The 14,978-nt window shown below is 37.1% G+C and overlaps 1 protein-coding gene across 1 annotated transcript in view; it reads left to right on the plus strand.

Annotated features, from left to right (window-relative positions):
• Positions 1 to 14,978, plus strand: part of cyr (cypher) — an 80,760-nt gene that overhangs the window by 58,778 nt on the left and 7,004 nt on the right. The window contains exons 2-4 of the mRNA XM_036359460.2: positions 5,722 to 6,935; positions 6,998 to 7,493; positions 13,939 to 14,115. Coding sequence (XP_036215353.2) covers positions 6,148 to 6,935; positions 6,998 to 7,493; positions 13,939 to 14,115 — 1,461 coding nt within the window. The 5' untranslated portion in view covers positions 5,722 to 6,147. The remainder of the gene's footprint in view (positions 1 to 5,721; positions 6,936 to 6,997; positions 7,494 to 13,938; positions 14,116 to 14,978) is intronic.

The following is a 14,978-nucleotide window of genomic DNA, read 5'->3' on the forward strand; positions in this document are numbered from 1 at the left end:
TTTTAGGCCAAATCAAGAAATTATATAATGCCAAGTAATTGCATCCGCATATTTTTACGTGTACTCATGTGTGAATGTGTCACTAAAACAAATCACCGCTTGCCGGAAAATCGCCGCTAAGCGTAGTGGTATTCTCTCTAGCGCTTTAGACCGTTTTGTTTCTCTTGTTTTTGCATATATTTACATATATTAGCTTCAATTCTCACGACCTTTCCACTATTATTTCATATGCGTAAGAATGCGCAATACTTGAAGTACGCTACGTGTTACGTACTTAACAGTTATGGTACAAGTTCTTAACTTGTGTTACACATTTCTTCTTTTCTCCATACATTTTACTGCTCACAACACACGATCATACGCGCTATGTGTGTGCACTTGTATACTATTTTATAATAGTGGTCTTAATGTGACACCCAATGCGGTAACTGCGTGCAATGAACGCATTAAAACTGACTTCGTATTATATTAGTGTACATATCTAATGCCTGGTACCAGCTTTAAGCTGAAGCTAATGACTGCATTTACTTAAGCTTATATAATTATTGATGAAGCGCCAAGTGTTTTCGGAAGTTGGCACTAACAAGATCCAACCGAAATGGGTGGCAGTTGTCGGATTTTATATTGACGCTACGGCGTCATGTGGCATTGCATTGAAGCATGCAAGTCATGTTATGCACTAACAGAAGGCACATACCCGCAACTATGGTTTAAACCACACACCAAAGGCGATAAAAAAGCACGCGTATGATTTTCAAGTCTCGCGTATAGTAACGCCACTATACATACATATGTATATCTGCCAGCGATTCATTCATTCATAGTTATTTGCAGGGCATGCAACAAACGCCATGTACTGAGAAATGTTAAGATATTTTAGCACTGCTGTTAACTTATTTCAGTTTCTTGGAAGAGTTGCTTTGGTTTTATATGCGGTGTCTGCTGTTCATTTTACCACTGCTGCTACCACTGCTACTGTTGTAGCTGGTAATTTTTCCTCCAACACAACAGCAACATCTGCATTTCTTCAAAGCCACTCGCTGGCCTGGCTTCGCTTATTATATTTTCACACTTGGCAGCGTTTGGTCGTTTGTTGTGCGCGTTAGCGTTTGCGTCTGCTTTGATTTGAAAAGCGCGTTATAATAACTTTTGCATTACGTATTTTGTGTTTAACGTCTTGCGAATATTTCACTGTTTAAGACGTCAGTTGCTTCCGTTCGAGCGCCGGTACATGCAATTTTCTAACAGCACTCCGCTGTTGTTTCATTTATTTATTTATTAGGCGTAAATTTTTGAAATAAATATTGGTTTCTTATGTACGACGCGCAAATGTCAGGAAATTATTAAAACAGGTGCTCATAGAGTTTGTGCAAATAAACTGTTATTGATATGCGACTATAACTGTGAAACGCTAGTAATAGAATTGAATGCATTGATGAATGATTGAGATAAAATAGTGCACATTAGCAGACACACTGATGAAAATTCTAACAAAAGTTAATTTAATATTGCCAGAACATATATCAAATGCATTGTGGTGAGTACAATTTATAAAAGCAAAAAATAAACAGAAATAATTATAATAATGCTAGAGACTAAACAAAAATTATATATGTACTTGTTTTAAATTATGAAAGCTAAATTAATAAGTTTCGAAAAAAAAAAAACAAGAACAAAAAAACCGTTACTTTCGGCCATACACAAGCTGTAATACTCTTCACGGGTACATTTCTTATAGCATAAAAGAGTATAAACAAATCGTAAACTTGATTTTTATCAGTCAGTTTGTATGACAGCCATATGCTATAGTGATTTGATCCGCAAAATTTATTCGGAAATACTCTGCGCCAAATTTCGTGAAGATATCTTGTCAAATAAAAAAAGTTTGCCATACAAAAACATAATTTTTTGGGTTCAGTTTGTATGACAGCTATATGCGATAGTTGGCCGATAACTACGGTGCCTACGAACGAGCAGCGCTTTGGGGAGAAAAAGACGTGTGCAAAATTACAGAACGATATCACAAAAACTGAGAAACTACTAGGGCGTACAGACAGACGAACATGGCTAAATCGACTCCTATGTAGCATAAATATAGGAAGCACAACAAAAAGTCCATGACAATCAATAGCTTTTTTCACACGCCATCTCTGCGCGATGATATTGAATTTAATTAACTGCCCGTGGCATATTTACTCAATTGACAGCAACAAATGCGATGTTAAGGGCCTAATAGAATGCGCTACGATGCGCCAATAATTACGAAAAGCGCTACGTCATGCCGATTCATTGCGCATAGTGCAATTCGTATAACTGCATATTTCAATTTGTGCGCTTGCTAGAGGCCATTTAAAAGAAATAAAGCTAATAAAGTAAAATAACCTAAAAAAATTGAAAACAAATTATTATGTCAGTAGTGAACAGTGAACATTGACCGATGGTGTCCAGCGTGATGGTGAAGATGATCGGGCAAAAAAGAATAATAAATAAAAGTAATGATTGAAAAAAAAATTTGTATGTGATAAAAAAAAACGAGATGAAATTGTGGCTTGACTTTGCCTAACGGTTGTATGCGCAATGATTGATCAAAGGTTCAACTGACAATATACACGCAAATATGTAGTCATACATATCACTACATGACTGGTTATGCTTTAAAGATAGTTACGTTAATTACGTTATATACCCTTAGGCTAACTATATTCATTACATACTTTTGTTGACGCCTCCTTTTTTTCTACTTTTATGCGATTTCTTCATTAATTTAGCTCATCAATTTGAATTTTGCGTTCATCTCGAAAAGCGAACGCATACGCCAAAATCAATACATATTACTTAATCAGCAAACTGTTAAACAACAAACGCAGCGGTGACTATATTTTTGTTGGCCGTGTCTTTTTTTCGCTCTTTCGTAATGTTATCTTCAGCTAACAGTGTACCCCAAAGTATTATACAATTATTATATTGTATATGCATTTAACTTTGGCGATATTTATTTTTGCTCTTTTGTTGAAGGTTTCACTCAAGTTCGTATTTGGATTAAATAAATATTTAGGTATTTAGCTAAATAACTCTGCGAATTGGTATTTCGCAAAATTTGTCAAAGATTTGGACATTATTAGCCGAGTCAAATGATGTTTTACCGAAAGATGTATGGTTTAAATTTCGTTGTCGATTAAAAATTAGTGTGCTTTTTCAATAAAAAGTTAAAACAAAATGAAAAAATAAATATTTTAAATTATAGTGTGTTTGTGGCATAAAAAGGTTAGCTTACTCCAAATTTCTTACAGAAAAAAAATTTTGTTTCAAGATAAACATGAAAACTTATATATCAAATATTTGAAATTTTCACATAAATTATGAGCTACAACTTTACAATTTAGCTTTTTTTCATAGGATTTGTAAGGATTTGCTCTTAAGCAGTCTTATATCTGTTGTTGTTGTTGTAGCGGCCAAAAAAATTTCGGCAGTAATTTGAAGGTATGCTGCCGAGTTGACAGATCTTGGTCGTTTAAAAGTTCGGTAGCGTTTCTGTTAAGTAGACCCAGCTGTCGTAGGAACGACCAATTTCTATTTACTCCATTTCTTGATTAATAATCTTTACAAATTCGAAAAGAAGCTCAGCTTAGCATTTAGCAAAAGTCTAAGCAGCAAATAAGTCTATATATAAGTAGAATAAAGTATGTATGTATATCTACATAAAATCATATTTGCATTAATTACTAGAAGCATGCACGTAAAGCCCGTATTGTTTGATTAATTTAATAATAGAAAATGTTCATTCTTCTAAAAGCTGCGCAGCTGCACACAAAACGTTATCTATGTAAAAGCGACATTTTATTGTTATTGTAATTTTATTTGTCTAAATAGAAAATGTTAAGCCGTGTTAAAATCACCATTAACAAAATTTTAAGCCTTTTAAATTATTACTATCAACATTGAATACTTGTAATTTATACTAAACGACAACATAAAATAAATTTCGGATTTTCTTTTAATAATTTTATCATTTATTTGTATTGTTGCTTCTTGTTTTCAAAATAACCTTCAGCTGTGTACTGCCACTGGATGGCGGCTTAAATAAATGATGCTTATGCTTGCATTGTTTGTGCTGCTGTCAATTGACATTTTTTGAGTGAAGCATACACACAACAAAGTCCAGCTGTCAGTTGTTTGACTGTTTGTTTATTTATTATGCCGCCCCATTGGGCGCTGCAGACAATTTGCATTTGTAATTAAGTGCCTCGAAGTGGCTTAGTTAAGATTTTGAAGTTTTTGAATAAAGCCACTTAAATGTATTTATACAAAGTGCTTACGTATTTGTATTAACATACTTACATAGCTATTTGCATTGGCAAGTGCCACATATATTTGTTGGGCCAACGTCTTTTGTGCGGAAATTTAGGGCAGCGCCGCGGCGTTTGTTGGCTAAAAAGTCATCTCTAAAACGCTGCACGTTGTTGTTTGTTGCTTTGGGTTCATAATGCTTTTGTTGCAGCCACAATGCTGCTGTTTCCCAGCCACTTTTTGTCACGCTGAATTTGCATGTCGCTGGGATTTTTTAAACGCTGCTGCTAATTTTAAATTGGAGCATTTGCATTATGATGAATTGGCGGTTGAATTGAAGTGGTAGAGCACAACAAAAAGCTAAAACAAAAAATTAGAAAAAAATAGTTAAAAAAACAAACAATGTAAGTTAATAATACCTAACAATTAGTGCTGACAACAACTTATGCGAGCGCATATATTTATATACATACATATCTGGTATATGGTACGCATAATAAGCAGTTCCGGTGACAAGACGTGTGAATGCAGTTAGCTATGGGCTATGTGCGTGTGCTAAAAAAATTATCAACTTAATCTCTTAGCGACTAGTTATTTAATTTGTATTTAGTTATATGCGAAATGAACGCTTTAAGTTGAGCGTGAAAAAGTAAAAAAAAAAACATTATTTCAAATTTCAATTTTAAAATATTGAACCACTTATTGTATGAACTGTAGTGCCTTTGGTTTTTTGTTTAGTTCCTTTTAGTTGGAGTATATTCTAAACAGAATATATTAATGAGAATTAGTTTTTGAGATATTGATATGAAAATTTACACACGTCCTTTTCTCACCAAGTAGCTACTTATTTATTGAAATCGCCGATATCTGACCACTATAAGATATAGCTGCCATACAAACTGAAAAATCGGATTCAAGTGCTTGTATGGAAAACTTTTTTATTTGATGAGATATCTTCACGAAATTTGGCAGATATTATTGTTTTCATATGTAACTGCATATACATACGGAGTACTATAACATGTAGCTGCCATACAAACTGACCGTTCAAAGTCAAGATAAAGCTGTCTTTATACCCTTTTATGCTATAAAAAATGCAACTGTGAAGTGTTTTATAGCTCGGGTGCAGACGAAGCTAATGTTTTTTCTAGTAATTACGGTCACACCTCTCGGTATATCAAATATATCTACATACATCTTTAGGTTTTTTATTTCATGAAAGATTTTCGTATAAAAAAAGTAATTTTCTTAAACTGCGGTCTCTGTGCACTTGAAACTTAGAAATCCGCAAAACACGTTTTTTTTTAGAAATTGCTATTTTAGGTAGCTCTAGACACCTTTTTCATCAATATATAAGATGCCTTTTCACTTTTTTTGCCTACCCTTAGCATTAATTTAAATTTTTAATCAGAATTATGTTTTCTTTAATTTCAGAATTTTTACTTTTGACCGTTAATCCGTAAAACCGCAACAGCTGCTTTACAAGAACATCTCCATTTAGCTACAACTGGCAGCCAAGCGCAACGACGTCAGGCGCCTGCTACGTCGTGTCGAAGTGAACGAGTGACGACAACAGAAAAACGAAGCTCTAAAAAAAGCAACGTTATTTGTTAGTAAGCCGTGTGAGCAACGCAGGAGGGCAACATAGATGCAGAAAGAACTAAACTAATATTGCTAATCTCAAAGAAAATTGACATTAGCAGCAACGACAACAACCACGCACGAACACGCTCAACTTAGCTGCTGTAACGCACATAGTAATCACAATACCATAACCCACAAGTTAAACAACAGCAACAGTTGTTGTTGTTGTTCTTGCCGTCATATTATTTGCTTAGCGGTATTTAAATCGAAGTACTCATGTTCTTGCAACGTCTGCGCATGTCAGTCAGCGTGTTGCAGCTGCCGCTGGCATTGTCACTGCTGTTAATGTGTCACGGTGTCTGGGCAAACAGAACGGCAAACGCGTCGGTTGCTTTAAAAGCTGCCGCAACGCCAACTACTGCGCCATCATTGGTTGCACCTTTGGTTTCATCATCGGAAGCCACGCTTCTAACCACGCAGCGTCTATTTCCGACAAGCACGACAACAACATTCTCAGCAGCGCATGCTAGACAGGTGGGCGCACGTCATCGCTACGATGATGAAGTAGCGGATGTGGAGTACGTACAGCCACATGCGACGGCTAACACCGTCAAAGCGTTCGCTGCCACTAAAATTGGGCGTAATGTTGGTAATCTGCCAAAGAAGCGCTATAAAGTGCTGGCCGTGCATACGAATTGTACGCGTGACCTCTTCACGATGCGCATCGATTTGAATCGCGACTTCCGTGGCCTTGTCTACGCCAAGGACTTTCCATTAGAATGCAGCGCGCGCGGCAACGCACATCAAAATGTCACTTTGCGGCTGCCCACATCCGGTTGCGGTGTGCGCGCTGAGCCGCGCGCAGATGGCGTTATGGAGTTGTCTGTGCGCGTGATGTTGCAGATGGAGCAAAAGCTGCGCCAAAGCTCAGATATATTGCGTACGGTGCGCTGTAAGCTGCCGCCGACAGCGATGGGCATGATGGTGGGGCCGATAGCGGGCATGGTGAACAAAAGGGCTAGAATAAAAGCGGGGCAAGAGTGGAAAGTGGCATCGAATTATAGGTAAGTTGTGTTGTTGTACAAGCGATTTGTGTGCTAACAACGGTTTACTACGTTTACAACAGAAACGGACGCATGCGCACACTCAACGCGGCGCAAAAGCATAATAACCATGTAACAGCTGCCACCGAAGCGCTTGATAATGAAGACTTCACCGACGCGCCACAAGCGGAAGCGTCTAATATTGAAGCGCAAACATTGAAGGAACAAACGGCTGTTAATGCAGAACAAGAAGAGCAAATCGCCGCGACCGCCAAAACTTCTGAATCATTAACAAAGCTCGCGAGCGGCAGCGACGATGTCAGCGGTGGCGCTGGTGATGGTGTTGCTTCAACTAGCGCAACCAACAGCAACGCCACACCGCGCGTGCGCATTTGGCTTGAATTAGGCGGCCTTGACGGCACCGGCGCGGTAGAAGTGGGCCAAGCCACCACGTTAACTGTGCGCGCTATAGTGCCCGGCAGCATGGGTGTGCGCGTGGTGGATTGCGCAGCGCTCGACGGACTGGGTGAGTCGAAGCAGCAACTGTTGGACGAACGTGGCTGCACAATAGATGAGCAGGTGAGTGGGCGGCAGCAAGCGCATATATAAATAGTTAATATGCGAAATATTTTATTGGCATAGAGTGGCAAGGTTAGCTGTAAAGGTTTTAGAAAAAAGAAACGCGGCCAAGTGGGGTGGTGCGTGTATAAATAGTTTCTAATAGCGTTCATGCCTCGTTGAATACGCGGATTTATCAACAGCTCCCTGCAAACGTGGGTTAACATCAAACGATCGCGACTAGTCACTAGCAGCGAAAAGCTAAAAGATATCTTTAATGATTTTTAATCTCTTGCAAATATTTATTTATGCTAATTCAGTTAGGCGCCGTTACCGACTGCATTGTAAGATGTTATAAAAAACAACGCGATGCGTCACGCATGCGTATTTAAACGAAATAATTTGCCAGATAAAGATCGAAGAAAGAAGGTTTTGATAATTATTTCGATTTTTTAAGTCACTCTGAGTGTAATTTTTTTTTTTTAAATCTACGATTTTTTTGGGAAGCTGTCATTTTGTCAAAAACGAAAATTCGACCATTACCTAATTCATCTATAGTTACAATATTTTTGTTTTGTTTTGGAATTAGCGATAATTTTAAACAGAAAAATCTCTCTTACTGCCAGACATCTTTTTTCGGTGACCTTCTTGGAGATTGGCTACGGGATCAACACAAATTATATGTACCGTATATGCGCATTTTTTTTAACAAAAATATTCCAAAGTTTCATTAAAAACGCGTTTCTTAAATTGCAAGTGGTTATAACATAACCACTCATTTAATCAATTTAATAATTTTCACATAATTGTGGCTCATAGTAGTCATTCACATGTTTACTAGATATTTAACCCACATTCATGTAAATTACACGTTGACGTTTTCTTTTTTCTAATTTTCTTCTTTTTAAAAGCAACCTAACCAATAATGCTTAATTTTTGGTTATCTTTTGTCTTAATAAAGCAACCGTTATGAATGTAGTAAGAAAGATATTTGAGGTCTTTGATAAATTAGCACGATTAGCGTAGCTAATGATTTGGTGATTACCAAGAGTGGTGACCATTACGAAAACGAACAGTGCGGAAGAAACAGAAAACAATAAAACTTTCATTTTTAATACAAACTTGATGGGCGCTTCTTATTATTATATATATTTTTTTTTAGATTTCTCTTCCGCAGCACAGTTTTGGTTCTTATGCTAGGCAAAATATTGTTGTTACAACTCATTTTCTATAGTACCGCTATTTTTAGTCGTTCGCAAACGATTTCGCGTGAAATTTCTCTCAATTCAAAAATTCAAATTTGGGGCTATCACTGTTATTTTGCCATAGAAAACTGTTGATTATTACCATATACACATAGCTGCTTTTGTTTAACTGATCGATCAGCTTATTATTATTTTATCAATTTGAAATGTATTAAATTTTTAAGTTAAATTATGTGGTGAATTGCTTCTAAATCTTGCTTGCCTTTATAACAGTTTCAGTTATGTTATTTTAATGTCAATGGAAAATTTACATTAAAGAAGCAGAGAATGTTAATGAATAGGCATAGAATGTTAAGAATTAAGAATTAACATTCTCTGTAAGAAATATGTATGTAAATGACGACTGCGCTGTTATTTACATATTTCATTATATAGAAAAGTGATATTCGGAGGAAGTGTGAAATTGTTAAAAATTTAATAAAATATAGTATTAAGTTTAAAAAAAATTGATAAGCGTAACGAGCAGCAACGATTTAGCTATGTTCCTCTGTATATAAGCGAACTAGTCCTTCAGTTTTTGAGATATCGATCTGAAATTTTGTACACAGCCTTTTCTTCTCAAGAAGCTGCTCATTTGTCGGAAACGCCGAAATCAGACCATTATAAGATATAGCTGCCATGCAAACTGATTTATAAAAATCAAATCCTTGTATACATTTTTTCTTTATTTGACAAGTTATTTTCACGAAATTCAATATATATTATTATTCAAGATAATGCTATAATTCCTAAACACATTTTTCAGTTTGGAACACTATAGCGTATAGCCGTCATACAAAATGACCGATCAAAATCAAGTTCTTATATAGAAAACTATTTTATTTGTCTAGATATCTTCTCGAAATTTGGCACAGATACTTGCCTAAGACAGCGCTATGATTTTCGAAGTTAGCGTTTTTCTGTTTATTTTTCTGCTATTTAATTTATTTCTTTGATGGCAACACTTTCTTGTACTAATAAATCTTGCCTAAAGGTCAACACTTTTCCACAGCTGTGCAAATTAAATGACATTTTGACACTTGAAAGTGGCGTAAATAAATAGGGAAGCACCTTTGCGGTAAATTTTCGTGCGAAAATTGAGCGACAAACATATACACAGAATTAATTGAGATGAATAAGCATAAATACAGAAACAAATATACAATCAAACATATGCATATGTATGAATAAAGGCGAGTAGCAATAAATTAACGGCACTACTGACATCTCTGACCTCCTAACCAAAACGAAAGCGAAATGAAAATGAAAATCAAAACAATGAAAATCTATTTAAAACATATTAAACGGGTTGTGCGCCGAGAATGAGAATGGGAAATCACGCGCTGCGTGCGCCACAACTTGAACGGCTATTCTTCTGCTGCGCGTGTTTAATCTATTGCAGCTACGCGCAACTGAAATAATTTATGTGCTACAAACATACACACACACTACAAAAAACTTAACTTATACTTTTATGCTGTGTACTCAACACAATGGGCGCTTACTGCGCGGAATGACTTGACGACGGCAATGGAAATGCAAATGCGCGCGCGCGCACTGGCGCATCAAGAAACAATTAAAGCCGGCTCATAGCTATTGAGTCGCATAGCTGCCACACGCTTTAGGCCGACGTTTACCACATTTAAACAGTTGCTGTGGCAAGACAATGGCAGAATCTTCTCTGCTGACCCATTTCTTGCGCTGAGAGACAACGCCAGCGGGATGTTGCTATGTATGCGCATTGTGTGTGTGTGTGTGTCTGGAGAATTCGTGCCAAATATGCTAATGGAAAATATTTCACTCATGGCTAATTATTGTGACCTCTTAATCTACTCAACTATGCGCAGCGCTGCAAGAAAAATTAAAATATCACAAAAAAAAAACAATTACAAACAACTATTTTCACGACGCTTTCTTGCTCGCGCTAAGCCAACAACTTCCCAAAACCTTAATAAAACAAAGCTATATACAAATACACACACACACCGGCGCGCATAGAACAAGTGTAATGCGCAGGCGTGAGGCTAAAACAAACTCAACCAAAGCGCTGCATAATTTAATTGCTTTGTAACCGCATAACCAACCGAAAACAATAACAATAACAGCGTAATGTGTCTGTTATGCAGTGGAAAAAATTGAAAAAATAAAGATAATAGACAAACTGTTCTAACATTTAGCATAATTAGACGAAAGCGTTGTAACAGCAAAGAGGCGTGTGGACGTACGGACGTGCAACTTAGTGGAATAGTGCCACAGGCAGGCATAACCGCAAGCTGAAAATAGCGTGGAAGCGTTAGTTGCAACCCATTTACCTAGCACTTTACAGATATAATAATAATGTGTGCCTTTTATACAACGTTTAGCGGTCGTGTAGTAGGAAAATTGTTGAAATGAATGAAGCAATTTTTTGTCCAAATACACCGAAATACACCGCAATACACCGTTTAGAAATAATTGGGTGACGAATTTTGGTCCAGATAAAGTTGTAAACGTTTTGAAATATACGACATATGTAGCGCATGTTTTTTTTTAGAGATATAGATGGCATAAAAAAACCTTTATCTTGTTGCTATAGTAGTCTGATATGAACAATTTGAGAAAAGCCCTGTGCAAAAATTCACATCGATAACTCAAAAACTGCTCGTCATGCTGTTCATTTACACATATACTTTATAGTCTCCTCGACGTTTCTCTCTGGGAAATATTCTCTCCATAAATGAAATGCTCTGATCGTCGGTCGCGAGCACTTCACTGTTGTTCTTACCATAATTTAACACAATTTTGAAAATTCTACGGATTTTATTGAAATTTTCGAGCTCTCTTGCCGTCTAACCCTGTCTGCAAGGTATTCATACCAGTGTTTAACGGTTTCTCTACTGAGCGATAAATTCTGCGCAAAATTGTGGTAGTTGCGTTTTGGCCTTAAGGCGCAAAAATAACAACAGAATTATGTAGCGCTGCTGTAAACTGTTTCTATCACACCATTCATTGTTTATAGCAGCGAGCCGAACTGGTATTGTTTTCTTCTTTAATACGGTATTGTTTTCTTCTTTAGACCGCATGATTGCAACACCTCCGGCTCTTAAGGGGTTACATGGGTTTCACGATTTCAAAAAACAAAAAAATATTATTTATTGTGTTAATTAATTCTATAACATCTCTAGAATCTTGTCCTAAATTCTAAAGTTGTTACCAGTAATAGTTTTGTAGGTACAGCTTTGAAAAGTTGCGCGCTCGAGGTCTCGAAACTGTGTTTTCCAAGTTGTTTGTCAAGATTTCTCGCAAACTACTCAACCGATCTTAATGAAATTTTACACAGGTTTTCGGTATGTAATTTACAAGATGTTGAATACAACTACATCCATCTTCTTTTAGTTACAATTCTTTGAAACAAAAAAATGTCGAGTAATTTTCAACAAAATTTGCATTTTTTAAACGTCTGCCAAAACTACAATTTTCACTTTCTTTATTTTTTCTACGTTCAATATCTAGTTATTGGTCTTAGTTCAAACACGTTTTTTTTTTGTTAATTTGATGATGCTGTCAACGCGGAAGCACATTTTTTCCGAAGGACTGCCGAAATGACGTCGTAATGAACGACTTTTGAATATTTTCCTTTGAAAATTTCACAAAATCTTTATAAAATATGTATCTTTGCAATAATAAAAAATTTGAATAAAATATTTAATTTTTTATATAAAAAAAAATAAAAAATAGGGCGTTTTTTGCGCGTCGAAACTTATGTACCCCTTAAAGCGAGCAGCTACAAGATAGAACTTAACTTTGCGCGCTAATTCTAAATGTAAGTGGCATCAGTGTGAGAGGTTAAGAAGAAGAAGAAACGTTGTTTTTTTTTTTGCCAAGCCAACTCCTTAGATGTAGTAAAAAAATCCAGTAAGCGAAGCTTTGCACCAAACTAAAGCCATAAATATGGTACTGAACTCTGCATGCACTTCCGTTTTCGCTGTTGTCGTGATTCACCACTGAAGTCGCTTCCAGCAGCGCGGATTGTATTTCTTATTATTAAATCATAGTTTTTTCCGACACCTCGTTGCTACCATTTCCGTCAATATACGTACGTACATATGTGAGTGGAGCTGCGCCGCGCATTGTTGTTGCTGCTACATGGCGCGCTTTTGTTTCGCATTTTTTCGCCGTTTCACACTTTTATCTCATTGTAAAGCGTGCATTTTTTCACACATCTATTACGCTTGACAAACCAAAGCGTTGCCAACTGCAGCATAGTAATATATGTACACTTTTGTATGCGCGTAATTTACACCCGCCTTATGATTATCCAGCTATTATGGAAGAAACATTGAACTTGACACATGTCTGCATTTGCCGCAAATGCATGCGACGTCTGCGTCTCGTCTGTGTACGCGCCTCAACTCCATTGTTGTAGTATTTACTCGTATTCACATTGTTACGGGCATTTACGTAGGCAATTGTCATTGTTGACGTTACGATATTTGATAGGGCATTGACGTATGCACATATTTGATTACGTAGACTGATCGCTGGCATAAGTTTCATACACATATATATATAGCTGTGGAGCAAACTGCTTAATCGGAAAGCGTTGCAGTGTTGCAAGGCATATTATATTACAAGAATCGTTGGTACTTCTTTAAGTGAACGAAGAGTTACGAACGTTGTGAACGCAAGATCCTTTCAGCTTCCATAAAGAAAGTTACATGCAAGTATGATTTGACAGTAGATTTCGGCATTGCTATTGAGTCGATGGTAGCTAACTCGAAATTATTTACGTAGTTTTGACAGAAGTATGGAAAACCACTGTTATGTTTATTAATATGTATTTAGCTATGTGCATATGAAGGTAAGCTCCGTTAAAATGCGCGAAAACATAAGTTCATTAAACCTGTTAACACATCTCTCATATCGTTGAATGTTACGTTACGCTTCATATAGTGCAACTCGTAAAATAAATAACGAAATACAAATACAACAAAAAACAATGTTATGCTGTTCAAAGCAGAGTAATAAAGACATTTCTGAGTTATGAGCGCGAATTCAAAATAAATTCGATTTTACAGTAACAGCTACAATAGACTTACGTGTGCATGTACCGTTAGAAATTTAAAAAGGGTAATGTTATTTAAACATTTATATTTTTGAGTTTCAATTTAAGTGCTATTATGCAAATCTTCCACTTCTTAAGCCACCGTTACTTTATTAATACGATTTCCCTACATTTCCAGGTCATGCCACCGTTGAATAAGCACTTCAAACCGTTGGACGAGGGCTGGTCCAAGCAACAGCCGGACGATTTAATGGAGAAAACATTCACGGCCACATTTCCAGCCTTCAAATTTCCCGATCGCGAGCGCTTGCATGTGAGTTGTGGCGTGCAGCTCTGCAAGGGCAAGTGTCCGAATGTGAGTAGAGATTTAGATTTTAAAAACAAAATAAAAAAAAAAATATTTGCAAGCGGAGCTTTTACAAAAAAAAAACAACAACAAGTAATTATACTCAGTTCGGCCCACTATAACATATAGCTGGAATCTATTGTATTTCTTGCTCAACAATATAAGCAAACTGAAAGTTATAATATTATAAATAATTATGATCATTAGTATGGTTAAAATTGAGTAGGTCACCTCGTTACTTACAAATGTGTCACATGAGAGTCACCTAAGCACTGGCCAGGCACAGCTCGTGCTTTTCTTATATAGAGCTAGCTGCCAGCCAGCTTCCCGTGAGCTCACCTCATGACTTTTAAATCACAGCACATCGAGATGCGAGAGTCACCTAAGCACTGCCCAGGCACGGCACTTGCTTTTCTTATATAGAGCCAGCTCCCAGCCAGCTTCCCGTGAGCTCACCTCATGACTTTTAAATCACAGCACATCGAGATGCGAGAGTCACCTAAGCACTGCCCAGGCACGGCACTTGCTTTTCTTATATAGAGCCAGCTGCCAGCCAGCTTCCCGTGAGCTCACCTCATGACTTTTAAATCACAGCACATCGAGATGCGAGAGTCACCTAAGCACTGCCCAGGCACGGCACTTGCTTTTCTTATATAGAGCCAGCTGCCAGCCAGCTTCCCGTGAGCTCACCTCATGACTTTTAAATCACAGCACATCGAGATGCGAGAGTCACCTAAGCACTGCCCAGGCACGGTACTTGCTTTTCTTATATAGAGCCAGCTGCCAGCCAGCTGCCAGCCAGCTTCCCCTGAGCTCACCTCATGACTTTTAAATCACATCACATCGCGGCGTGAGAGTCACCTAAGCACTGG

This window comes from Bactrocera oleae, chromosome 5 (genome assembly GCF_042242935.1).
Source record: "Bactrocera oleae isolate idBacOlea1 chromosome 5, idBacOlea1, whole genome shotgun sequence".
Lineage (NCBI taxonomy): Eukaryota > Metazoa > Arthropoda > Insecta > Diptera > Tephritidae > Bactrocera > Bactrocera oleae.